At 41.4% G+C, this 27,959-nt stretch overlaps 3 protein-coding genes across 6 annotated transcripts; 1 reads left to right on the forward strand and 2 right to left on the reverse strand.

The window, feature by feature from the left end:
- Positions 1-75: 75 nt before the first annotated feature.
- On the reverse strand, positions 76-2,565 carry arl4ca (ADP-ribosylation factor-like 4Ca). The gene has a single exon (XM_058051846.1). The coding sequence runs from the start codon at positions 2,530-2,532 to the stop codon at positions 1,948-1,950; it is 585 nt and encodes a 194-aa protein (XP_057907829.1). The 5' UTR covers positions 2,533-2,565; the 3' UTR covers positions 76-1,947.
- On the reverse strand, positions 2,546-27,697 carry sh3bp4a (SH3-domain binding protein 4a). 4 transcript variants are annotated; one of them, XM_058051830.1, is made up of 8 exons: positions 20,357-20,447; positions 20,086-20,271; positions 17,597-17,812; positions 15,812-15,975; positions 9,486-11,689; positions 4,541-4,729; positions 4,196-4,451; positions 2,546-2,836 (listed from the first exon to the last, which is right to left on the reverse strand). In XM_058051830.1, the coding sequence occupies exons 4-7, from the start codon at positions 15,930-15,932 to the stop codon at positions 4,227-4,229; spliced, it is 2,739 nt and encodes a 912-aa protein (XP_057907813.1). In that variant the 5' UTR covers positions 15,933-15,975; positions 17,597-17,812; positions 20,086-20,271; positions 20,357-20,447; the 3' UTR covers positions 2,546-2,836; positions 4,196-4,226. The 4 variants fall into 4 exon arrangements, with proteins under 4 accessions (XP_057907813.1, XP_057907812.1, XP_057907811.1 ...); XM_058051829.1 differs by lacking the exon at positions 20,357-20,447 and adding an exon at positions 27,592-27,697 and having other exon boundaries at positions 2,546-4,451; XM_058051828.1 differs by having other exon boundaries at positions 2,546-4,451; positions 20,362-20,487.
- Positions 21,840-25,110, forward strand: LOC131104539 (gastrula zinc finger protein XlCGF17.1-like). Its single transcript, XM_058051843.1, has 2 exons — positions 21,840-22,086; positions 22,501-25,110. The coding sequence occupies exons 1-2, from the start codon at positions 22,045-22,047 to the stop codon at positions 23,422-23,424; spliced, it is 966 nt and encodes a 321-aa protein (XP_057907826.1). The 5' UTR covers positions 21,840-22,044; the 3' UTR covers positions 23,425-25,110.
- Positions 27,698-27,959: the final 262 nt, after the last annotated feature.

Here is a 27,959-nt window from a genome sequence, read left to right on the forward strand (position 1 = left end):
ATAATAATAATATAATAATTATTATTTTAATTATTATTATTATTATGTGCTTGTGTCTCTTTTTTCAGGAGCACTTTGTAAACAACAGACCATGTCAAACAACGAAATTGATAAAACCATCAAAAGGTTGGCTCAGGCCATGATGCCAGGTTGTACGTTGAGTTTAAATGAAATACTTTGGAAAGATTGGGCGGGCCGTATTCAAACACTTGGCGGGCCGGATGTGGCCCCCGGGCCGTAGTTTGCCCACCCCTGATTTAGATGCATGCAAAACAATTAAATGCTCTTTCACTGTTGCCCCACTTGTCGCGGGGGTATGCTGGAGCCTATCCCAGGCGACTACTCGCCAGGCAATCGCAGGGCACAAAAAGTTATATGATAGGAATAAATTAAAATTATCATGGGAATAAAGTCATAATGTTACGAGAAGAAAGTTTAGGAAAATTATGTAGAAAATTGGAATATTGTGCTCCCACTGCAAGAATAAATAAGTTTGGGAAAATTACACAATTCCCTCCCTAAATGACACACAAAGCCCAAAATCCCCAAAATACTCCTTTAATGCATCTTTTTCTTTTAACATCTCACGCCACATTATTTGGTTTCGCTGACTGCAAGTGTTGCTACTGCGTGACGTCACAACGAGGCCGCGTCCACCTTCACGCCCGCTCTCTGGTGTGCGCTTTAAAGTACGTACATGCTGCAGTTCCCCGTGGTTCAAATGTAAAGGAAAGAAGAGTGCATATACAGTACTGATAGTAGCCTTGCTGGATATGGATAGGAAACATTCAGCTCTAAGCACAGGACAAAGTCGCTTCGTTTCTAAGCACAATAACTGCTCGTTATGGCTGAATATGAAGTTCAGACATATTAAATGGCGGCTTCAACATGATGGTGGAATGTTCCTCACCTTAGGAACAGTTTTGGACAGCATTCCTGACAGAGTTATTTGGCACATAATCAGCCATACGTGCGTCTTTAAGCTTGCATGCGGCATCTTCTGCTACTTGTTGGTTATATTTGGATAGGGAGACAACACAGGGGTGTCCAAACTTTTTCTCAGGAGGGCCACATATTTTTTTTGTTTTTATTTTATTTTTTTCCCCAAGCCGATTTTCCAAAAAATGACAAAAATTCCCAAAATTTTCGCCATCCATTTTCTATGCCGCTTATCCTCACTTTTTTCTCATATTATGAATTTAAAAAAATAATATATATTTTTAAAAATATTTAAACTCTATGTTACTCAAAGTATATTTATCCTAAAATATTATTTATTTACTCCTAATATTACGAGTTTATTCTCGTAAAATTGTCACCTTTCACATTACTATTTTTTTCTCTTAATATTTTGACTTTATTATAATTTTTTTTTACCATTTCTGCTGCGGCATTTTCCAATTATTTCATCTTTCTTCTTGAATTTTGTTTTCTCAGAATTATTTCTTGTAATATTGCCATAATTGGACTAATATGACTTTATTCCTGTCACCTAATATTCCCAAAAGGACATAATATATAATAATAATATAACATTTTGACTTCATTTTTGTAACATAACTTTTTGCAAGCCAAATTTCCTCTTTGTTGTTTGGTCTGTTTCTCATAATATTGCGTCTTTTAAAGAAAATCATGTCGGGCCGCAGCTTGGACACCCCTGGACATCCTCCAACACAGGCCTGGCAATATGGCTTCCGACATGATGTAGTGAAAAGCATGGCTCCTTGCTTGAAGTTATGGCACTTGATGAGATGTTGCATGAACATCCGGTGTTCCTGGTGAGGAGCTCATCTATGCCAGTCGCCCCACGAAGAAGCTATTTCCTATTTCCTGTTTCTATTCCCCTGCGCTGCTTTGCCTCTACTTGGCCTACAGGGGGCGTTTCTGCAGCATCAGCAGTAAACAGAGACTTCTACAGTCACGTGATGCTGTGTCACACAGCATCCATCACTGCCTCTTTTTCTTCTGCTTGAGGGACTTCCGTCTCTTTACAATCATCTCGTGAAGCTTGTCCATGCCTTCGTGGAGACCTTCTCCGATGATGGCGCAGGCGGGCTGGACGTGGTACGGCGTGGACGGGCTCAGCTCGGCGAGGGCCAGTTGCCGCTCGATTTCCGCCACGTTCAGGGCCCGCGGCAGGTCCTGTTTGTTGGCGATGACCAGCAGCGGGGTGCCCTGGTTCTCGGAGAAGCGGGTGATCTTGTGCAGCTCGGTCCGGGCCTCCTCCAGTCTCTCGGCGTCCACAGAGTCCACCACGTAAACAATGCCGTCTGTGCAGCGGCTGTAGGGCTTCCACAGCGGACGCAGCTTCTCCTGACCACCGACGTCCCAAAAGTGGCAGCTGATGCCCCTGGAGGTCCCCGCACCGCCCAGTCGGATCCTCTCCGTGTTGAATCCGATGGTGGGCACAGTGTTGACGAACTCGTTGAATCTGAGCCGGTAGAGCACCGTGGTTTTGCCCGCAGAGTCCAAGCCCAGCATGACAATGTGCAAGGACTGGAAGGTTGCCAGATTGGAGAAACTAGTCCCCATCCTGGTCGTGGGGGTGGACGTGCTTACAGGCCCGACAGGTGATCCCGAACCTTGCTAGGCTTTATCGGAGGGTCTGGAGGGCGCAGGCCATGGCGGCGCCGACTCACTCCGGAGACCACGCGAGCCGCAACATCTCCGGCTTCACTCACGACGGCCGTGGAAATGTCGTGGAAATGTCCTCGCGCGTCTTCGTGTGTGTTGTGCAGCAACACACTGCCATGCGTGACGCGAGGACATAAACCAAGCCATGGAACGACGCGACTGGTTAAAGCGTGGTTGAAGAGAGGCGACTTCCGGTCTTGCTCTATGTGCCAAAATAAGAGCAGTGAAGGTGACGCTGCAATGGTGTGGACTGCTCCCGGAAGAAGATATGCTTTTATTGTGAAAACTTCAAAGTAATGTTTCCTCTGCGCAAGTGCGAGTGGGCCAAACGTATCGATACCGATACTGTCTACCTGAAACAGCAAAAATTCTAGCAGGACAGAAACTATTTTCTTTAACAACCTTATTTGTGAGCAATTTAATAATATATAAATAAACAATGTAGGACAGTGTAACAATATAAAAATATTAATAACATAAAATTAGCACAACATAAAGGAAATAGTTTTTTTGCCTTTGACGTTGTCCTGCCTCCAATGACTTAAACTTTATTTTTTAAATATAATAATATCAATGTAACAATACAAACAGCACCAATTTATGAAAAGAAGCATGACGAGAGATGAAAACACGAACAGGTCAAAGACATCAATACTAGGATCGATCTCCCACTGCTATACCGCAGTGTCGCCAACAGATGGCAGCAAAGTCGTACAATCGTCATACAATTGGCGCACTTGCGTACATACACTTGTCATTTTGGGTGCTACCCAAAAGGCTAAAATGGTGCACAGCGATGGACGCTAATAGTGTAGTGTCCATATTGTACTGCAATATACGGAACACTTACTGCGACATACTGTAGCAAGTAAGTAAGTACACATAAGCACTCCCAGCGACGGGTGGGTGGTGCCAATCCCAGCATGCCGTGCGGTCTTTAGTAAATAGTTGTTAACTACCCGTAGATGTGTGATGGTTATGTTGTTATTTCTTCAGTCCGCCATGTTGAGCACGGACTTCCTGCGACTTCCTTCAAAGCAAACACGCAACAACGAAAGCAAAGCATCACCATATTTTCTTTTTATTGAACTTTCTCACGGCGGCACGGCGGTCTGGTGGTTAGTGCGCAGACCTCACAGCTAGGAGACCAGGGTTCAATTCCCACCCTCGGCCATCTCTGTGTGGAGTTTGCATGTTCTCCCCATGCATGCGTGGGTTTTCTCCGGGTACTCCGGTTTCCTCCCACATTCCAAAAACATGCTAGGTTAATTAGCGACTCCAAATTGTCCATAGGTATGAATGTGAGTGTGAATGGTTGTTTGTCTATATGTGCCCTGTGATTGGCTGGCCACCAGTCCAGGGTGTACCCCGCCTCTCGCCCGAAGACAGCTGGGATAGGCTCCAGCACCCCCCGCGACCCTCGTGAGGAAAAGCGGTAGAAAATGAATGAATGAATGAACTTTCTCACGCTTCCAAGCTGAGCTCTAAATGTGACTTAGAATGTAAAAATAAGAGGTAGACATACCGGACTTGTGGAAGAGACCCAGAGGGCTACAAGTACCTGACTCGCCCCGGGCGATGGAAACCCTGCGTTAAACAGCAAAGTCTCCACAGCCTGTGGGACAGAAGGCTGCGCTGCGGAGGATGTCCAAGCAGTTGACGAGGATGAGCGTGCCGGTCAAGTGCTTCCACCGCTTAGTGATGGGGTTCCTCATTTTATCCAGGCCTACATGGAGCTCCTGGATGATGTCGCGGTAGCTGTCCCCGATGTGTGCGGCCCAAGTCAGCAGGAAGTCATACGCTGGTTTCCACATGGACTGATGAGATCCATTTCATGGTAAAACGAGAGCTTTGAGGAATAGCTTACAAAAACGTCGGGTATGAATGAAAACGGAACGGTTCTCACCTCGTTGTCTAAGACGCCGTTTTTGTCCCGGTGCGGCGCCTCGTAGGCCTCCATCTGCTGCCTGGATACACGGGCCAGTTTCTCAGCGAGTTCCCTCCAGCGGGACGCCACCTCCACTGCGGTGGTTAGCAGCACAAAGTCCAGAACCAATCTGGCAACCAGACCTTGGCAGTCCATCTTGAGCAAAGCCTAGTGGGATGGAAGGAGGCGGACAGGGATAAGGAATGTGAATTTGACATCACATACATTAAGGCAGGGGTCTCAAACTCAATTTACTTGGGGGCCACTGGAGCGAGGGTCTGGGCCAGACTGGGCCGCATCAGGTTTTCCAAAAAAAACCCCCCAAAAAACGCATTTATTAAAAACAGAAAAATGAATAAACTTTGCTTTGGTTTCGATTTTCTACAATAAAAGCTCTGATAAAACATTCCACTGTTCTCAAATATCTTACTTTTTATTTTTCTACACAAAATAAGATGAAAAACAAATAAACAAATCAAGAATAAAGAAAATCAGTAATAAATAAAAATAATACAAATAATAAAAACTTAAGAAACCACATATAGTTGGTGGGTAGACAAATTATTTTTTTCAGATTAAAATGAACAAAGCATTATTAGAGCCCTGTAGACATGACAAAACACGACTATAGTCACATTTATACTCTTTTTATTTACAACATATTGCGCAACTGCAGGGTCTTGAGACACATGCTAACTCGCAAACTAGACATCTAGCGACCTAAACGGTAGCCTTCAAGTTATTTCCTTTCAACTTAAATAGCCCAAAACTTACCACTTCCACACGGATAGGGAGGATAACTATTAACAGTTATTTAACCTTTAACATGAACATGAATCAAACGTGATAATTTTTTCTGGGTACATGATACCATACAGCATCCATATCAAACTAACATTAAACTTTCCTATCAAGGCGGGGGCCTCAATCTAGTGTCCCGCGGGCCGCGTGTTTGAGACCCCTGCATTAAGGTGTTCATTGTCTATCATGGAGCCTATCCCAGCTGACATTGAAGGAGAGGCGGAGGTCACCCCGGACATGCAAACCATACAAAGATGTCCAACCGAGATTCAAACCCAGACCTTTCACATCTCTAACCACTAGTCCACCCGTCGTTTTTTTTTTCCAAGCAACCCAAGTGCATTGAAAGATCGCCTTCTGATGCCCAACTGAGCACGAGTGGCCGCCTTCAACTTGCGGCCCTTCATCCGCCGATTCAGGTTGCATGCTGGCTTTGGTCTAAATATAGACACAAACACACACGCAACAACCTGCGGCATGAGAATGATGGCGTTCCATGCGAAGGGGCGGAGCTATTTAAGACGGACGTGTCATTTCAACAAGAGATTTGACATGAGATATCAAGCGGATCCAAAAGACGTTGACCCTTTGTAAGGTCATGTTACTTTCGTGTACGCTAAACTACAACAAGCTCTAAGCCGTGCATTGAAGACCACTGACTGTAAGCTAGGTTAGCCAGGTACACGCAGCTAATTCGCTTGTTGTTAGGTGCAAGCTAAGCAAAAATTAATCATCAGTCAATGAGTTATTCCGAGCATTAGTGATATCCCAATTCCCTCAACCAGGTCGCCCATCCTTTTCTCTTGATGCCTTACAACAGGGATGTCTAATGTGAGGTCCTGGGGCCCATTTGTGGCAGCGACTGTTTTTATACCGGACCACTGCATATTCTAAGAATATAATTTAACAGCAAAATTGAACAAAATAACCTAATTTTAGTAGCATAAAGTTGAAATATTAAATTAAAAAGACAACTTTTTTTTAAAAGTCGTAATGTTTATAAAGTAACAAAAGAATAAAGTTAGAATTTTTCGAAAATAACGTTGCGGAAAACATAATATTATGAGAATAAGATCAATTTATTGGGATAAAGTCATAATTACAAAGTTGAAATAATTGGAAACTTCAACTTATTAAGAGAAAAAAAAAAAAAAAAAAGGTAAAAGTAAAAAAAATTCAATTATAATTTTTGGCAATTTAGTTTGGGGATTATTATTAAGGTTATAATATTCCGGGAATACACTCATAATACTAAAGTAAGAAAATGATTTAAGAAGAAAGTTGAAATATTTTGGAAAACATAAAAAATAACATAAAAAATGAGGAAAAACACAATCAATAATTTTTTCACCTAGCAGTTTTTTCTGGAAATATTCATAATGTGCATATTTTCATTTTCACTATGTGGCCCTGGTGGAAAACGTCTGACCAGCCCTGCCCCCGTACCTTCAGGGTGAAAACTGTTTGACAGTATTCCACACCCAACTTTAAGTCTGACCACGGAAAATTCCGGATGTGCCATCTCGTTTTCCGATTCTGCATCCGATGCTGATTCCGTATGTTACAAACTTGAGGTGTTTCAATGCACCTTTCTATAATTAAAAACGCACTCGTGAGTTGTAACCCAATCCCAGGCTTGGAGAGATCTGCTGGGGCGGTGTTCGATGCCCCCCGGCCCCGCGGCTCACATTACACACGGGAACACCTGTTGTACGGCAGCAACACAAAACACTGCTGTCAGTTTTGTATCTTCCTGCGACTTTGTGAGCGGTGGGAGCGGGTGGAGAGGAAGTGGAACGCTCGGGTGTAAGATGATAAACGGAATGGAGCGATGAAGCTGACCATGACCTAACCCAAACGGGGGAGCCTCGGCGCTCTTTGTCTGCGTCTGGTATCAGTTATCACTTGCCGGTTTTTATCACTTTGCCGCTTTGTCGCAGCCAAAGCTTCTAACAAGTTGCGTAATTATAATCCGACTGTTTCCTCACTCTTGAGCTGCAAAAAAGAAAGAATGAACGTCTTGTTTAATAGCCGTGGATTTTGTTCTGGCAATGTTTAAGACAGGGTAGCTGCACCCGTGTGTTGCCAGGGAAACACAAATCTCACAGCAACAGTGAGAGCGAGGGTATAAATTACAGTTCATCTGAGGAAATGTGCTGCTTTGGCAGCAACATCCAAATGATCGATGCTTGTTAATAATGCTGAGTTCATTGCAAACCAGAAAACTCATCTAAAAGCTTATTAACAAGAATAAAATACTTTCTACCAAGATAAGGTGAAGACTGAACATACTAGAACACAAAAGGCTCCAATACGCTACACTCGATTGTTCCTCCTCCCCCAAATCCTTCAGAAGCTTGACGTTCACTTCCCCCAAAATGAACTGTGATTGGCCGTCATTTCCAGTTTTCCCTTTTAAGTACCAAAAACAAAAGAAAGAATGGAGCAAATTGAGGAGTATTTCAGCAATGATACATAAAAAAGTGACTGACAGGATCAAGGACGCTACCACAGTTTTTTTTTGTCTAAACCATGCATCTAATGCGACACTTTAAACTTTAAATTATTGTTATTTATTTTAAATTATTTGTACAAATTACTGTTTACACTGTACATTGTTCATATTTGATGTCTAGCTATTTATTCTCCACATTTATTATTTATTATGTATTATGTATCATTTATTATTTATTATTCATGATTTATTTTTATTTATTATTTATTAAATTATTGTTGTTTATTTTTTTATTTTTTATTTATTATTTATTAAATTATTGTTATTTATTTTAAATTATTTGTACAAATTATTTATCTAATGCGACACTTTAAACTTTAAATTATTGTTATTTATTTTAAATTATTTGTACAAATTACTGTTTACACTGTACATCGTTCATATTTGATGTCTAGCTATTTATTCTCCACATTTATTATTTATTATGTATTATGTATTATGTATTATGTATTATGTATTATGTATCATTTATTATTTATTATTTATTATTCATGATTTATTTTTATTTATTATTTATTAAATTATTGTTATTTATTTATTATTTATTAAATTATTGTTATTTATTTTAAATTATTTGTACAAATTACTGTTTACACTGTACATTGTTCATATTTGATGTCTATTTATCTATTTATTCTCCACATTTATTATTTATTATTTATTATTTATTATTTATTATTTATTATTTATTATTTATTATTTATTATTTATTATTTATTATTTATTATTTATTATTTATTATTTATTATTTATTATTTATTATTTATTATTACACGGGAGCCAGGCAAGGACATTTCGTTAGGCAATTTCACTGCTGTGTTATTGTGCAATGACAATAAAGAAAGTCTATGTCTACAGGGCCTTCAGGATCAGGAGTGCTGGCCCATGTCATATATACACTGTAAGCAAATTGCCTGGGTATTTTTTTAGACTTTCGATTCGCCTGTCAGGGCCAGCACGGCGATCCACAGTGACATCAGCATCAGTATTTGCAGTTTCCCCGGTGAAGTCCCCACTGAAGGCCCAGGTACCAAAGATCCAGCCCACCACTGGTTACCCCTAAAGGGGACCTATGACGCTATGACGCACATTTGTAAGTGAGCCCTGAGAGAAATTCAGGACTTCAAGAGTTCCACAGTACCTTGCCAATCAGAGGGATGGCTCTGAATGCTCCGATTCAGAGTGCATTCTATCACCGGCGATTTGTGATGTCACAGATTGCTGGGCTTTTTTTTACATTCACTCCGCTATCTTTTATCAACTGCTATAAAGTTGAGTTCAGCAGCGATCAGCACAACACCAGACATCCTCCTGAGCACTCGGAGGTCGGGAGTGCGACCAACCACAGCGGCGTACGTCTGCCTGGAGCCGGGTCGTGGGTGGACTAAATTAAAACAGACCGTTTTCGCGGGAAAGACGAAATTCAAAGTAATGGAACGTGTGTAGCTAATATATAGGAGTCCACAACTGAGCATAATAGGTCCCCTTTAAAAGCTAGAGTTGACATTGTTTTTAGCTAGCTAACGTCTTTGACATGGTTGCTAGCCTTGATGGTTGCTAGCCATATACGTATACAATACAAAGATGCAAGCGATATCCACCACTCACCATCATGAGCTCCCTCTGAAACGACTTCCTCTCCTTGTTCTCAACGTTGGTACATTCTTCTTTGAGTTTCTCTAGAACGCAGGCCACCTTCTCCGCTTCGTTGTCCAGCTCCGTCCGGCAGAAGTAATTGAGAGGCAAGTTCCCGTAGCCGAGCGCGTCGGCGAACGCCTTCCAGTTGACCACATTCTCCATAAGAACTGTTCTCACCGTTGCGTAGATGTACGTAAGAAATTTGCAAGGTTTGAGGATTTGCTCCAACAGAGTCGTCGTGGTCAGGTCTGGACCACACCAATAAATGGGCTTGACCTTTCCCAGAATCAAAACGTTCTTGGCGTGTACCAGCCCCATCTTGCCTTGATAGTACCCGATGTACCACTCTTTGGTACGCAGCTGCCCTCTTAGCTTAATCTTCTCTTCACTGAGCAGCGCAATCATGTCGCCTTTCTTGTACTCCAACAAGTAGTTGGTTTTGTGCTGGCGAATTACCGTCTTAATTAACTTACCGAATTTTAGGCTGGTAATGCAGCGATCCTGAAATTTAGGGTACTTGGAAGTGACGGCCAGCGGCGACAGAATGATTTTGTCCACCTCGCTCTTTTTCAAGAACCTCCTCTGCAATGTCATCGTACCTTCAGACTTGGGAAGTGGTTGCGGGGTTTGGATACAGAACTGTGTGAGGATGCGATCCAACGTGTCCTTAATTTGGACCCTCAGCGTGAAATCTGAGATGCTGTTCGGGTCGTGCGATGACATTACGTAGACTAAGCGGCTGACCTTGCCCACTTTAAGATGGAATCCCTGGATCGTCCCACCGCCTTCACTCACTTTAACGTGATACTTCGATACATTAGGGTACAAGCCCACCTTGAGGTCCTGGGGGAACCGCAGTACAAACTGATGCTTTCCCCATAACTGAAGAGTGACCGGAGGAGTGGAGCAAGCCTCGCTTACCAGTAAAGTCTTAGGGGCGCAGTCGTGCCCAAATGCTGCCACAACCGTCTTAAACGAAGGGTGGATGTGCTTGGGTCCATAAACGCCGAGTGTGACGTTCCTCTGCACATGGTCCCACGTGACCGTGCTGTGACTGATGTACAGCGACTGAACCACGACCGCCACGTACATACACGGCTCCAGACAGCTCAGCCGCACTTGGACCAGGTCCTTATAAATGTAACAATCGGAAATGGGCGTGTAAGGCCCGTTTTCCGAGTCGCTCCGAACACACAACACTTCAGCGCAGTTGCTACTCTGCGTCTTCAGTGTCACAGACACTTTCATCTCCAAGGCAACAAAAGACTTTGTGTCCATGTTGCTGAGCTTGATCTCCACCACTGGGCTGACAGTGAAACGACGGTCGCTATTGAGCTCCCGCGGAGGATCCAATAAGGCTTTCATGGAAATCTGCTGATGGTCCCCCTGGCTGACGTGACCTTCTGGAACGTGCATGGTGATGTGGGTATCTGGGAGCTGAACCACACCCCCACTGCTGTCCAAGCTACACACAATGCTCGTCTCGATCGGCTGAGTCTGACCCCACCCGGGACTCCGGCCTAAGGATTCCAAGTCATAGCAAGACCTGGTTAATTTTCGGTGGTTGAGCCACGCAGTTCTAAAGTCCTCTCGGCTCTGAAACTGCTCTGGTAAAGGTGCTTTTAGGCCCGTGAAGTTTGTATTTGATTGCTGGTGTAAAACAGAGAGTTGGGAAAGACTCCGGGAACGCTTACTCCGGAAAAAGTCTTGTTTGGGACAACCACTGAACTTGATGTTATTGGTGTCCAAGTCGATGCCGTCAAAAATAATACGATCAGATGAGTTTCTTACACTTGCTTCTTTGGAATTCTGATCCCAGGGATTAACAGACAATGGATGGTTGTTGTCGGAATTGGAGGGTTTCCATTCTTCTAACCCCTCAAGTTCCTTCAGAACCTCCTCCTCTCCGAGTCTGTCAATCATTCCGCTGTCGCTCAGCGAAGAATTTCTGCAGTTGAGCAGTTGGACATAGGCGGCAGGGATGTAGCCCATCTCCGTGTTATTGTGAGCGTACCACCACTCGCCACCTGACGTGTCCAGCACAAAGAGGCGATCACCTTTGGAAAATGTCAACGTGGTCAAGCTGCTGGAGCAATAATCCCTGATGGCAACGACTTCCCTTGTGCTCTCGTAGGAGGCGGCCATGTCCAGTCTTAAGGCACTGGGAGAAGGCACTGAAAGAAAACGGGATTTTACATCATAAAGACAAAAGTCTTCAGACAAACTTCTTTATTAGTTAAATCAAGAACGGTTAAGCTAACAGTTTTAGCCTAGATTTTCAATCAGTATTGATTATGTTAATTTTGCTGGTAATCAAAAGTCAATTAAAATCATGCTTGGTGTGACGGAAATTGAGAGTCAACCCCTTCAAACAATTTTGGAATGAACCGGATGAGGGTGTCCGGATACAATTTTTTCACATACGGTACGATACTGATATTGCAGGCCTGGTATCACTCCATATCGATACCATATCAGCAGGAATCGTACATACAGTAAACCTCGGATATATCGGAAATTCGGAAAAAGAACCAATTTTTCTGTAATGCATTTCCAATAAAAATTCATTGCATATATCGGATTTTTTATAACGGATTTCGCCTATTTCGGACAAAATCTCCAGTCCCGTTCCGATGCATTTCCATTAAATTTCCCTAAATGTACGCATATAACGGATTTCGCTTATATCGGACAAAACCAGTGGGAACAATTGAATCCGATACAGTAAACCTCGGATATATCGGACTCGGATATATCGGAAATTCGCTCACAAGGGACAGATAAAAAAGAACCGATTTTTCTGTAATGCATTTCCAATAAAAATTCATTGCATATATCGGATTTTTTATAACGGATTTCGCCTATTCCGGACAAAATCTCCAGTCCCGTTCCAATGCATTTCCATTAAATTTCCCTCGCATATACAGTGAAGAAAATAAGTATTTGAACACCCTGCTATTTTGCTATTTCTCCCACTTAGAAATCATGGAGGGGTCTGAAATTTTCATCGTAGGTGCATGTCCACTGTGAGAGAGATAAACTAAAAAGAAAAATCCAGAAATCACAATGCATGATTTTTTAACAATTTATTTGTGTGATACAGCTGCAAATAAGTATTTGAACACCTGTGTATCATCTAGAATTCTGACCCTGAAAGACCTGTTAGTCTGCCCATTAGAAGTCCACCTGCACTCCATGTATCATCCTGAATCAGATGCACCTGTTTGAGGTCGTTAGCTGCATAAAGACACCTGTCCACCCCATACAATCAGTAAGACTTTAACTTGTAACATGGCGAAGACCAAAGAGCTGTCCAAAGACACCAGAGACAAAATTGTACACCTCCACAAGGCTGGAAAGGGCTACGGAGCAATTACCAAGCAGCTTGGTGAAAAAAGGTCCACTGTTGGAGCTATCATTAGAAAATGGAAGAAGCTAAACATGACGGTCAATCTCAATCGGAGTGGAGCCCCATGCAAGATATCACCTCGTGGGGTCTCAATGATTCTAAGAAAGGTGAGGAATCAGCCCAGAACTACACGACAGGACTTGGTCAATGACCTGAAAAGAGCTGGGACCACCGTTTCCAAGGTTACTGTAGGTAATACACTAAGACGTCATGATGTGAAATCATGCATGGCACGAAAGGTTCCCCTGCTTAAACCAGCACATGTCAAGGCCCGTCTTAAGTTTGCATATGACCATTTGGATGATACAGAGGAGTCATGGGAGAAAGTTTTATGGTCAGATGAGACCAAAATAGAACTTTTTGCTCATAATTCCAATAAGCGTGTTTGGAGGAAGAAGAATGAAGAGTACAATCCGAAGAACACCATCCCTACTGTGAAGCATGGGGGTGGTAGCATCATGCTTTGGGGGTGTTTTTCTGCACATGGGACAGGACGAGTGCACTGCATTAAAGAGAGGATGACTGGGGCCGTGTATTGTGAGATTTTGGGGAACAACCTCCTTCCCTCTGTCAGAGCATTGAAGATGGGTCGTGGCTGGGTCTTCCAACACGACAACGACCCGAAGCACACAGCCAGGAAAACCAAGGAGTGGCTCCGTAAGAAGCATATCAAGGTTCTAGCATGGCCCAGCCAGTCTCCAGACCTGAACCCAATCGAAAATCTTTGGAGGGAGCTCAAACTCCGTGTTTCTCAGCGACAGCCCAGAAACCTGACTGATCTAGAGAAGATCTGTGTGGAGGAGTGGGCCAAGATCCCTCCTGCAGTGTGTGCAAACCTGGTGAAAAACTACAGGAAACGTTTGACCTCTGTAATAGCAAACAAAGGCTACTGTACCAAATATTAACATTCATTTTCTCAGGTGTTCAAATACTTATTTGCAGCTGTATCACACAAATAAATTGTTAAAAAATCATGCATTGTGATTTCTGGATTTTTCTTTTTAGTTTATCTCTCTCACAGTGGACATGCACCTACGATGAAAATTTCAGACCCCTCCATGATTTCTAAGTGGGAGAAATAGCAAAATAGCAGGGTGTTCAAATACTTATTTTCTTCACTGTATCGGATGGCCGCATCGTGGCGCTCCGATTCGAATCCGAATCGTGACAGGCCGCTATACGACGTCATTTGCCGCATCCAGGTACATTGGAAACATAGTCAAGGAAGTGCCTTTTTATAACGGATAAAATCCGATTTACGCATATACCGGATATAAATCCGATATATGCGTAAAACGGACATTTTCCGGTATACGCATATAACGGATTTCGCTTATATCGGACAAAACCAGTGGGAACAATTGAATCCGATATATCCGAGGTTTACTGTACTTTTATGACTTATTTTGCAGCGTTGAATGGTAGAACAGGCTTGATTAGCAGAGAACGATAGTCGGCAACAGAATGTATGAAAAAAAACGACCATGTGTTGTTGACATCTAGCATTGTCATCTGGGAGAACCTCAGACATGGCGGTGCTTTCCTGGGGAGATATTCAGGTCATGTCAAATTGGTAGGATATATCAGGGGAGACACTGGACACGTTGGGAAGACTATGTCTCTCAAGGAGCTGCTTACTACTTTTCTGTTATAAGCTAAAGACATTTTGCCGTAACATGTGAGTTTCAAAGAGCGTTGGTTGTCAGACGGAGTTGTGGTCTTGCGAAAATCCTCATGGCATTTTTCATTATGGTCGCATTAAACTTCCCTGGTTCTGTGCAACCGTGGGAAAATTGTGCAGGACAATTTTTGCAGCATCTTTTTCAGACTACAGTGAAAATGAGTGGTGGCGCAGGAGGAGGAGATTGGTGGCGGTGATAGCTGGTGTGTGTGCTAGCTAACATGTTGTGAATAAACACTCATTCACTAAATGCTCAGAAGCGTTAGTGGTGTGTAACAACTAAATCTAGTAATCTCAAGTGTTGGGAAATAATATATTATCCTGATGAATTCATAGTTGCTTGCATTAATCATGCGCTATTTTATATTTTCATCAAAGGATGCCACACATTTGCAGATCTACAAGCTTCAAACTCACATTTTTTTTTTCATTTCCATAACCCTTCCACCCACAGGCTGCCTACGGGCACGCCCACTCTGCTGTAATTAGTCACACTCCCAAGCGCTCCGGGGTACTTCCGGACTACTGCCGAATCCCACTTTCTAATTTTGTGGGTATAGGCGTTGATAATAAATGAATGAAGCCGTTACAAAGCTACTTGAATATGAGCTACCGGTAGCTCATGAGCTACTGTTTGGAAACCCCTGACACGTTTGAACTGAAAGAGACGTAACTTACATGAGACGTGAGGGCGCCATCTTTACAAAGTGCAGGCACAACATCAGTTGTGGAAATGTGGTTGTTATACGTTTTTTTTTGCCGGATTACCCGTGTTTAAAGACACTTGGGTAGACCCACCGATTGTGGTGAAAAAGGCTATAAGCAACTCCAGACATCGGTGAGCTTGTAATTTGCATTTGTGTAGATAAGACTCTCCCTGTATCCGATATTGGATCGGGACAACAAGTACTGTGAGCCAACATCAACCAAGCAATGAAATACAAATCAAGTACTTATCTAGAACACTCAAAAAACTTGTAGTCTTTCCAGAAATGTGGGAACACTTTCTTCCCTTGCCACTATCTTTAACCTCAAGGAGTTCAGGGAGCTTGGAGTCCTGATGCTTTTGTTCTTCGGCGTGAAAAAAAAAATTAAAAAATGTTCTCTGAAGTTTTGATTTATGTCAACTGGATTATTTGAGGGTAACTGAGCTCATTGTTTGCACCAAGCGGATTTGAACACAACACACCAGCCTGTCATCCTGACCTGTGACATCAGTGGGGATGGTCGGCACCACCTCGCCTCGCTCCACGAGCGTCCCCTCTGATTTGCAGCGAGGAAGGACGTGATTGCTGCTTGTCACTTGGACGATTCGATGGGCAGCCATGGTCAATCCAGACTGGGTCCTCTTGTTATTGGCTGGTTTTCATCTGTAAATGAATGAAATTGTGTTCTGCTCTTTGCAGTAATGAACATGAATTAATGCAATAATGTCATTATGTTAGCATTACTGTCTAATACAGTAAACCTCGGATATATCGGATTCAATTGTTCCCACTGGTTTTGTCCGATATAAGCGAAATCCGTTATATGCGTATACCGGAAAATGGCCGTTTTACGCATATATCGGATTTATATCCGGTATATGCGTAAATCGGATTTTATCCGTTATAAAAAGGCACTTCCTTGACTATGTTTCCAATGTACCTGGACGCGGAAATGACGTCGTATCGCGGCCTGTCACGATTCGGATTCGAATCGGAGCGCCACGATGCGGCCATCCGATATATGCGAGGGAAATTTCATGGAAATGCATTGGAACGGGACTGGAGATTTTGTCCGAAATAGGCGAAATCCGTTATAAAAAATCCGATATATGCAATGAATTTTTATTGGAAATGCATTACAGAAAAATCGCTTCTTTTTTAATCTGTCCGTTGTGAGCGAATTTCCGATATATCCGAGTCCGATATATCCGAGGTTTACTGTAACATGTTAACGTGAGGTTAAGGTGAGAAGAGAGCACCGAATCCTTCTGTGGCGACCCAAAAGTAATTGTGGCGAGCCACAATAAACTGCGACTTGGGTGGAATAAATTAAAACAAACCTTTGGAAATCTAAGGAAATACATTTGGAATAGGTGCAGATTCTGGAAGCTCCTGAAAGGTCGTTGTGTGGGTTATCGTGTGTAGCTGCACAACCCAATGCAAAGAGAAAAATGAGCATAATTGCTCCCCTATGAAACGATAAAAGAGCTTCATGCTAAGTGCTGCCTTCCCTTCCTTCGCTTTGCAACATCAACTCGTTCCTGTCAGGCTGGCAGGGTTCAGCAGCAACAAGAACATCTAAGAGACGCAAGTTTAATTAGTTTCTAATCTCTGGGTAGATGTCGCTGTAATAACTATTTCCAGCAGCCGTCTTGGAATGTTGCTGGACAAAGACTTCCAGGCCTTGTAGGAACTCGGATATATTTGAAAAGACGAGGACGAAGGGGAACCAGGATGTGGAGACTTGGAAAAAATGTGTGTGTTCTGATGCATTGAAGTGAATGGGTTCTGCGTGATAACGTGTGTGTGTGTGCGTGTGTGTGTGTGTTAATAGGGCTTTTCAGATTATCAGGTGACCTTACCAGCAGGGCTAAAACTCCACCTGTAGCTGGCATGGGTCAATGCATGCTAATTGAACACATTATGAATATTAATCAAGGCACAGATTAGAAAAGTAATAACTCAAAGCTGAGTACAATTAGAATCTTCAAAACGTCATATTACATTTAGCTTTTTATTCATGAATTTCGTTTTGACTTAATGAGCGCATAATTAAAGAATGCCTGGGGTCACTTTGATAGATTTTGAGCATTAAACATGCGAAAAGTTTTTTCAACAATTATTTGTGTTATTAACAAGTTATTTACATTTATTATTATTTTTTTAATTCTACAAAAACGAGCTGCGGTTCATAGAAATGACACAATAACTAACATATTTTGAGCCCAATTAGTTACTATGCCAAATAGCTAAAACAACATGAATGAACATAATGTCAACTGACCACTTATGGTTCGAACCTCGTCCACTTTGACGACAACCGGTGATCCACAAGTCGTCTGCTTCTTGGCGGTGACTCAAACCCTCCTCGGGCGAACAAAAACATCCAAAATAAGATATGTTTCTGAATGAAACACAAGCTGACTTCCGGTACCAGAAGTTCGGGAGCCAGACGAGCCAATGTGACCAACGGGCTGCTACTGCCGGGGGCGTCTCGAGGCTGCAGTGACGTCACAGCAAAGGGGCGGAAACGGGCAGGTTTATTTACATCAGGGATGTTTAAATTTAAGAGATTGGCACATTTTCGAATTACTCTATAGTGTAAGAAACGGAAGTGTATAAAAAACACCTTTCTAACACATTTTCACCTTTTCAGTTGTCGTGTTTATCATCTATATAGCAAGTGCAGATATGAAAAATGTTCCTGAGCTACACAAAAGTCTTATTATTACCTGACAAGTGAATTATCTCGATGCTTTTATTGTAATGCTTGCATCTTTGTGATTGAGAACCGTCACTCTCTGACACTTTCGCTTGTTTTGATCAAGGGGCGTCACTAGGTTCGGAGGACAGGGGGGACTTAGTCCCCCGGAGATGCACAGGATATGAATGAATGTAGTAGACATTGAAAAATTTTTTTAAAAAAATAAAAATATCCCAAAAACAAATAAGGAACAAGAACCGGGATATAACTTTCCCACTTTTGGACAGATTTAGTAGAGATACTCAATTGTTTTAGGCCACCATTAAATGTACACAAGTACACACAATCTACACTGCAAAACCGCTGCTCAAGCTCCACAACAATCAATTATATAATAATCATTATTATATTATTAATTAGCCTATTATTATTATTATTAGCATCATTATTATTATTCTGATTATTACTAGTAGTAGTAGTAATAGGCTAGTATTAGCCTGCTTTTGCCCTATTATATGAAATTTGTCAGAGATTTTTTTTGTACAAAAAAACATTTTGCCCCCTAAAATAGGCTTAATGACGCCACTGATTTTGATAACAATATATATATTTTGTAGAATTATCATCACACATGAGTTAAGAGGTACTCATTGGATGACAAAAATGGTCTGGGGGTACACAAGACAAAAATGGTTGGGCGTGTAGACAGATGTGTAGAGGGCAGGAAGTGATGTTGGAGGTTCAGAATATGGCTCCAAAAGTAGCCGGTGTTATTATTATTATTATGATTATTATTATTATTATTATACCTGCTGTGAGATTATTTTAACCTGCAATAAATGCTGTGTGTGGTTCACTGAACAATTACTGACACCTAGTGGCCAATGTGTGATACTACATTCACAATTAGAACGCTTCCCCTTGGACCTACTGCATTATTAGTGCTATTCAACCTTTTCTTGTTACATTATTCCTTTTTTGAAATTCTGAATTGTTGTTTGTTTAGTAAAAAAAAAAGAAACACTCATTCATGACTAAACCCAAACCCTTTGTAAAATAGAGGAATAAAGCAACTTTTTTAGTCTAACTGAGCAAATCCTGAAATTCCTGTTTCAAAGTCGATGCCTCCTGAGATATTTGGCACAAAAGCCGCGTTGTGCAAAGACACGAATGTTTTCTGTTATCAAATTCTTTGGGGCCCAGACGGGATTGGACAGCTCCTTTCAGCTGGCCTGAATGAACGCTTCGGGATGTGAAAGGAGGCGCGCTATCAGCACAGCCCCGCTTTGCATCACAATCGCGCCTGTCAATCGCGTCCGTTATGGGAACCCCGGGATTATCGTGCTGAGTCCTCCACAAGTCCTCTTAAACACCTGGAACCTAGTCTGCTTTTGTTTGGTTTCCCGCTGCTTCTATTTCACGTTTGGTATGCGTTTTGGCCCAAATGTGCAGGTGCGGACTTTGTTAATGGGTTTTGCCCTCAAAGCCAGACCGGCTTGAAAGACGGCCGATTCCATTGAAAGCTTGATTATCATTATCATAATAACATCTCTTCTTCTGGTTCCCGTCCTTGCCACTTTGCGCTTCCCTCTATCATGTTTTTTTCATTAATGAGTCATCGTCATAATTACAGTCGTCCCTCGCTAGATTATGGTTATAACAATACTCATCAGTAAATGATCACTGTTTCATGATTTGTGGCCAATTATTAGTAAATAGGCTTATTTAAGTAAATTGGACTTGAATTAAAACCTGAAACCTGAATTAGAATAATAAGAATAATGTGAATAAATAGGAATAAAGTCATAATATTACAAATAAAATGTACACAGAAAGAGCAAAGTTGATACAAATAACAGGCTTTTTTACCTTTATCACTAAGCTGAGATGTAGTTTTTGCTTGAAATGTATAATACTTATTAATATATCTTTATAAAATATCAAATTGGCCTTTGCATCCTTTCATTTGGTTTGGATACACGCCACCTGAACGTTCATATACTGCAATACCATGGAATACATATCAAAGAGGCCTGCAAGGCCACGTTTGGAAAATATGGGAATTTTACCGTTCAACTGTTTTAACGTCATTGAGGACTTGAGCGTAATCAGTAATCCGGCCAATCGGCTGAGGGCTTGTGGCTCCATCACTGTGACCTGACGCCAGCTTAGCGTTTCCCCCCATATGGCGTTGGCGTGTATTTGTTTCTTCGGTCCTGTCTCGTTGTCTGGTTGTTATTGTCAGCGGTTTTAGCCTGAAAGGTACAGAAAAAGGAAGTTGACGGTTCAATAGAGGTGATCAGCAAAGGAAGATGAAGAGAAGATGAAGCCACGACACACATTACGTTGTTTTTCTCGATAAATCATTCAGTTCCTGTCTGTTCACAATTAGTCCAACCTGGAAGGAGGAAGTGGATATGTAGGCCATCAGATGGGAGTGTGTGTAGATTAGAAACTCTGATCCAGGAGCTTCTAATCCGATCTGGGGGTGAGAGTAGAGGCTGCTGGGGATTACGGGATTCAGGATGGCGGTATGCGACATGAGACGGTTGGCACATCCTCCATAGGTAGTAGACTGTTCGATACAGTTCATTAATCTCGATGATATCTTAGGATCTTCTATACATCACATGACAAGCTGAACTGTATTTATCTTTTATTTCAACGATTCCAAAGTTTTGAGAGCATGGGTGAAGCTGGCAGCTTATATGGGCATGCCCCGGTACAAGCTGTAGGTCGACCAAAAGCTCGTAACCACTTTTCAATTATCAGCTCCTATACCGACAAATTTAGAGAGTGGGGTTCGGCAGTACCCTGCAAGTCCTCGAGAACTTGGGAACTTGTTACCGATCACAGCGGAGTGGGCGTGCCTGGAGGCAGGCTATGGGTGAAATAAATTCAAACAGACCGTTTTGGAAAGCCAAGAATTGCAGATTCTGGAAGATCTAGAAAGCTTTTTGTGCTGGTTATTGTGTGTAGCTGCTCTATAGGAGTCCATACAAAGCGCCCAAAAGGAGCACCCTGCACGGGTGTCCTAACTTTTTCCAGTTAAAGATTACTTTGATATTTTGTTATATGCTAAAAAGTTATATATATATATATCATACCATAAATAATACAAGACATTTATTGAACGTATTAATAAACTAAATTATTAGTTAAAAACATTAATAATTTTATAATACATTTTAGTAATTTATTTGTTTTATAGTTTAAACCCTGAAATATTTTGACGTAGCGGCGTGATTTACAATATAACCAAGCTAATAGACAACAACAGAAAAACAGTTAACAACATCATATGAAATATGTGATGAAACAATAAAAACAATGAAAACTTCATTCACGATTTCCATATGGCCGACAATGCGCAACTATGCTGCCCCCTGCTGCCCACATTCGAGATAGCAGCTGAAATTCAACAATACTCTAACTAAACTAAAATGAAACACGTATTATTATATTAATAATTATATAATAAAAGTATTATACACGACCTATTTGCATTATAAAACACCTAAATAAAAATATTCCTATAGTGTATCTAAACAAAACAAAATTCAGTTCTTCACAAGCCCGACGTGTCACAATAGAAGCTAGAAATCACCAATGCGCGTGCGCAGACAAATACATTCCATTTCCGGGGTAGCCGTCGGAGAGAAAAAAAACAATTCCACACAATTCCAAAACGTGGATAATTATAAATGTATTGAATGTGAATGTTGGAGACATGAAGTGACACAGAGACAGTTTTATTCATGTCACATCAATGATCTTTGCAGCTTTTCAGGCTGGCTCAGCTTTGCTAGCCGCCTGTAAACAAAGAAACCCGGAAGTGATCAACACATCGCTAAGCAGCGGTAGAGTGCGAGTGTAAAGTGAGGAGTGTGTGAAAATGTGTAAAAGTCCGAAATGCTGAAAGGGTTCTTGAATCAGCGACTAGCTGCAAATAAATATTTGTCTTGTGAGAAAGAAGGATAGCAGAGCAGGAGGACGAAGTGTCAGGAACAAAGTAGGAGAACTACCGGATGCTGTTTCCAAGAAACCTCAAATGGTGTTACACGGACAAGGTTAGTTCCATTCTGACTCCCACTTTTCTATTTCTTCATTAACGGCACTTAATTTTAAATATTAAAAAAATAAAAAGGTCATGATTTCTGTTGTGTATTTTCACACAGTATTTGTGTGTTTATTGTTGTATTATTACATTGCGGATATTGACATATGTATATATTGTTCAATTGTTCACGTTTTATCGGTTCGATTATAAAATCCCCTGCAGTAGTTTTTTTTGTTACGATTGGGGCCGATCCGATCCAGTATGAGTATCGGGTCCCGATCCGATCCAGTATGAGTATCGGGCAAACACGCACAAGGATAACAGTACCAATAAGAGAACCACGACACTGCTCCTCAGAGACACATTCTAGCTCAGCAAAGCTCAACATTTCTAAAGCATGTCTTCGTCTTCCTGTGTCCTGCAGACATTAGTGAAGAACATCTGGAACTCCAGGATGGAACCGCAGCCCCCGTACATTAAAGAGGAAGAGCCACAGCTGCCCCACATTAAAGAGGAACTAGAGGACACCCAGTCCCCCTACATTAAAGAAGAACAGGAGCCTCACAGCATCAGTCAGGATGGAGAGCATCTCCAAGGACTGAAGGAGTTCCCGATGATTGGTGTCCACGTGAAGAGTGAATACGATGAAGTTCAAAGTGAGAAGAAGCGAGAAGTGGAGCCTCAGAGCAGCAGCTCAACAGAAGCCGATGGAGACCACGGCGGAGTATCACCAGCACACGACCTCTTAGCTCCGCTATCGGATAGCGACGACATCACATCGCAGTCTGACACCGATGATGAAGACTATGAAGCTGACGTGACCTCTCACGCGGACAACACACTCTGGAAATGCTCTCAGTGTGACAAAACCTTTGTTCACAAGATGAATCTGAAAATACACATGAGGCGTCACACTGGAGAGAAACCTTTCATCTGCTCAGTTTGCGGTAAAGGATTCTCACAGCAGTGCAATTTGAAAGTACACGCAAGAATCCACACCGGAGAGAAACCTTTTCCTTGCACGGTTTGCGGTAAAAGATTCAATCAAAAAGGCGATTTAAAAACGCACACAAGAATACACACCGGAGAAAACCCTTTTTCCTGCTCGGTTTGTGGTAAAGGGTTCATTAAGAAAGCGAACTTGAAAGTACACACGAGAATACACACTGGAGAGAAACCTTTTTCCTGCTCGGTATGCAGTAAGAGTTTCTCTCAGAAGATTGCTTTGACGGTACACACCAGAACACACACTCGAGAGAATACGTGTGGTCGGAGCGACACATGTACTACAAGCGTGACTGAACACAAAAGAATCCACAGTGGGGTGAAAACTGAAAACTTTTTTTAAAGGACTCGTGCAACTTCGAAGAACACATCATGGGAACTATGGATAAGAAAAACGTGATTATTCATTCATTTTCTACCGCTTATCCTCATGAAGGTTGCGGGGGTGCTGGAGCCTATCCCAGCTGTCTTCCGGCGTGAGATGGGGTGGCCAGCCAATCACAGGGCACATATAGGCAAACAACCATTCACACTCACATTCAAACCTATGGACAATTTGGAGTGGCTAATTAACCTAGCATGTTTTTGGAATGTGGGAGGAAACCGGAGTACCCGGAGAAAACCCACACGTCCACACAGAGATAGCCGAGGGTGCAATTGAACTAGAGTCTCCTGCACGCTAACCACTCGACCGCCGTGCAGCATGGTATTACTCATTAAAAAAAAAAAAGAAGTGGAAAAGAACATTATAACATGACTAATTGATATTGTGATGAAATGTTTGACCATAATAAAACAAACAGACGGGTTTGTATCAGGCAGGAATCCGGTGTGTAAAAAAAATAAAAAAATTAAATCAGTCAGCTATAATTATAACATAATATAATATAAGTACAGCGTGCTAGCCAGTCTAAAAATAGACCTAGGAGGTATTCTACCAAAGTCAAGATGCAGCTCAACAACGATACTGCAACAGTGGTTCGTACCTTCTTACTTTGTCAAGTCCGGTTTTCGGCCTTGTGACCAGTACGCATTCACATAAAAGGGGGCGTTGGATGTCACGTTGTTCTACTTCCATGCCAAAATGAAGCCATCCCAGTCGATAAGATGACGAGTAGTTATTGTAGAGCATTGGTCGGGAACCTTTTTGGCTAAGAGAGCCATGAAGGCCAGATATTTTAAAATGTGTATCTGTGAGAGCCATATACATTTTTTTTAAACATTGAATGCAATAAAATGTGTGCATTTTTATGTAAGACCAACAGTTTTAGATATAATGGGCTCTAATTACGTAGACCAGGCACACTACCCCACGCCAATGGGGTGTGGCCAGCACACTTTTGTGAGCAGCGCAGTGTCTAATAATAAATCAAATACTTGTTGCCATTAATGCAACTTCTGCTGCTGCATAATTTTGCACCATACTCAGTATATTTCATTCTTTTGGCCATCTTCGTCAGAAGGCTTGGTTCTGCAGCTTTAGCTAGGTGACTATTTGACTAAAGGAGGAAAGTTTACATTTACATGTTTTTTTGACATCTCAATGACCGAGGTAGACTACCGCATTACCCAGTAATAATCGAGTTTTGGTGTTTGACCTGGAAAATATCTTCAAGAAAGATGGATATGGTTGGCCGTATTGCAGTAGAAAATAGATGGACGAATTAAAAATGCATAAAAAAGTTGTTGATTTTTAATATTATTTAATTTAATATTATTTCTGTGATGGTTTACTTTAAAATGTTAGCAAAAATACATTTTTTATTGTGGTAAGAAATGCTTGAGAGCCAGATACAGTCATCAAAAGAGCCCTACCTGGCTCCCGAGCCATAGGTTCCCTACCTCTGTTGTAGAGCTTTATGAGAGCGTTCCAAAATATTATCGCCAAAAAGCAACTCTCTCTTTTAATTTTTAATGATGTCTATATTGTTTGCATATATTATATAAAATGTGTGTGCAGGCTAGAAATGTTCTGTTTTTTTTTTTATTATTATTTTTTTACTGTCCGAATAACATAATGAGCAGCCGTTTGGAGGGCTCACTTTGCAGAACAAACAAGTCCTGCTTTCCACTAAACGCAGCTCCACGGTTCCACTCAGTGATGGTGTGAATGTTTTGCCTTCAAGTGTCTCTGTTTTTTGTCAATAAAGTCTTTATTTCTCTTATTAACACTACAAATATTTCTCGAGTGTGTGCTATGTTTTGTCAAAACATAGCACACTTATCAAATAAAATGTAACGTTGACTGAATGACGAAGAGGAAGGATGACACGGAACATGAACGCTAACAGCACAATAACCATCACTTCCTCAAATTAATCTTCTACTTGCAAACCCAAACCCGAAATGTAACTACCGATATGCAAGACCAAGATCCTCTTCAAGGTATTAAGTGGAGAAGAAACTAATATCCCCAATTTCAAACTGTGACTGCAGCGCCCCCTAGGCTGCAATCTCTTTCTCTAGCTCTGGCCACGTTCCAATACATATAGTATAGCATATTACTATATAGTATATAATCAAAGCATTCCTGTAAGCAGAGGAATCTGGATTATGTTAGGACCCGAGGCAAAAATTCACAGCACTCATTCCGCTTGAATGACGTCACCGCCTTTAGAAGTTGAACGTTTTTGTCAGGGGCTCCCAATGTGGGACCCCAAACAACAAAACATCTGTCAATTATTAATATTATATTATTGCGGTGATCCACAATATTGTTGTAACGTTATGTCGTTCATCAGGAATCCCGGTTCCCGTGTCGCACGGCACGAGGGCTGTAACTGTTAGCTGTTTGAAAAGTGTTGTTGTTGATTGTTGACTAAACGAGTTCCACATACCTCGACTCTTATCGCGACTCAAATCACATCCACACATTTGGTGACCCTTGACACGAGAAAAATGTCAACTAACATCGGTGAAAACAACGAGGCCGTGCCGCCACTGGTTCAAGCTAGCGAACTAGCTAATGTAATGGTAATGGTAATGGTTTTATTTCATTTGAACATGCATCAGATTACAATTGAGTGCATCCCATAATCAGTTCCCAGTTCCACATGTCCAAAAGGAGTAGGAAGAAGCAAAGCTTATTAAATCCTACCCCTCCATCTGGTACTTTTACAATCAGTAACTGTTACATTTGTTCACTTCCTGCTTTCCTAATATAATTTAAGTTATTTTTTTTTTCTATTATTATTATTATTTTTTGGTCACGTACGAAAGTAGGAGGTGATATGAGCATCCAATGCCATAATGGGTACCATAGTGCGTGTCAATATAGTGATATATATAGCACATCATGACTGGTTCAAGACTCTTCATCCTTGTATTTAGCAAATTTATTTTATTTATTAATTCATTAATTTATTTTATTTAATTAAAAAAAAATTTTTTTTAGTTCTTAAAATTTTTTTAAATTTTTTATTTTTTGTCCCGTACCAAAGTACTCGGTGATATGAGCATCCAATGCCATAATGGGTACCATAGTGCATGTCAATATAGTGATATATATAGCACATTATGACTGGTTCAAGACTCTTCATCCTTGTATTTAGCAAATTTATTTTATTTATTAATTCATTAATTTATTTTATTTAATTAAAAAACAATTTTTTTTAGTTCTTAAAATTTTATTAAATTTTTTATTTTTTGTCTCGTACCAAAGTACTCGGTGATATGAGCATCCAATGCCATAATGTGTACCATAGTAATTGTCAATATAGTGATATATATAGCACATCATGACTGGTTCAAGACTCAAAGCAAATTTATTTTATTTATCAATCAATCACCAAGTGCTCCTAAGTACTTCTGGACTACTGCCGAAACCCACTTTCTAATTCAGACAATAAATGAATATGAAGGGGTCCAGTGGTTAGCGCGCAGACCTCACAGCTAGGAGCTACGAGGGTTCAATTCCACCCTCAAAAAAACATGCTAGGTTAATTAGCGACTCCAAATTGTCCATAGGTATGAATGTGAGTGTGAATGGTTGTTTGATTATATGTGCACTGTGATTGGCTGGCCACCAGTCCAGAGTGGACCCTGCCTGTGGTCCGAATACAGCTGGGATAGGCTCCAGCACCCTCGTGAGGATAAGCGGTAGAAAATGAATGAATGAATATAATATATTGGGTACAGACTGGAGCTACGGTCCCATTGTGTTTTTCAAGCTATAGCACCAAACTAGTTATTATTATGAAATAAGGTATTACTGAAAAAAATCTAGGCAAACCAGAAATCCGTCTTTACCCTGTATTTAAAGAAAAATAATAACCACCTCTTTAGCTTTCAACAGAACTCAAAGCCACGTCTCCACTCCAAATAGTTGTATGGCAGCTGACCTTTACTTTGGGTGTAACCTTTAGAGGCCAAACATGTGACATTTAGTAGTCACCAGTTTTTCCTGTTCTTTGTACCTCTGACATTATACTACAACTACAGTTTGGCACAAAACTACTTCAAAACTACATGTTATGTTTCTTTATAAAATGGATGTCGGCTGTGAATTTACCTTGACGTGTCAGCTGTCCACTGACGTGCCGGGCCCGCCCAGTTGGCCACACCCAGGAAGTACAGCTGAATAGCACCGCGGCGCTCAGAGTGGTCAGCTGACCCTTCTAGGAAGACTGCAGATGACAGAACATGGAACATGTTCATGTAAATCTACGCCCAAAATACTTTAAAAAAGTTTCATTGAATATAAGTGGTTAGCGCGCAGGCCACACAGCTAGGAGACCCAAGTTCAATTCCACCCTCGGCCATCTCTGTGTGGAGTTTGCATGTTCTCCCCGTGCATGCGTGGGTTTTCTCCGGGTACTCCGGTTTCCTCCCACATTCCAAAAACATGCTAGGTTAATTAGCGACTCCAAATTGTCCATA

This window comes from Doryrhamphus excisus, chromosome 16 (assembly GCF_030265055.1).
Source record: "Doryrhamphus excisus isolate RoL2022-K1 chromosome 16, RoL_Dexc_1.0, whole genome shotgun sequence".
Lineage (NCBI taxonomy): Eukaryota > Metazoa > Chordata > Actinopteri > Syngnathiformes > Syngnathidae > Doryrhamphus > Doryrhamphus excisus.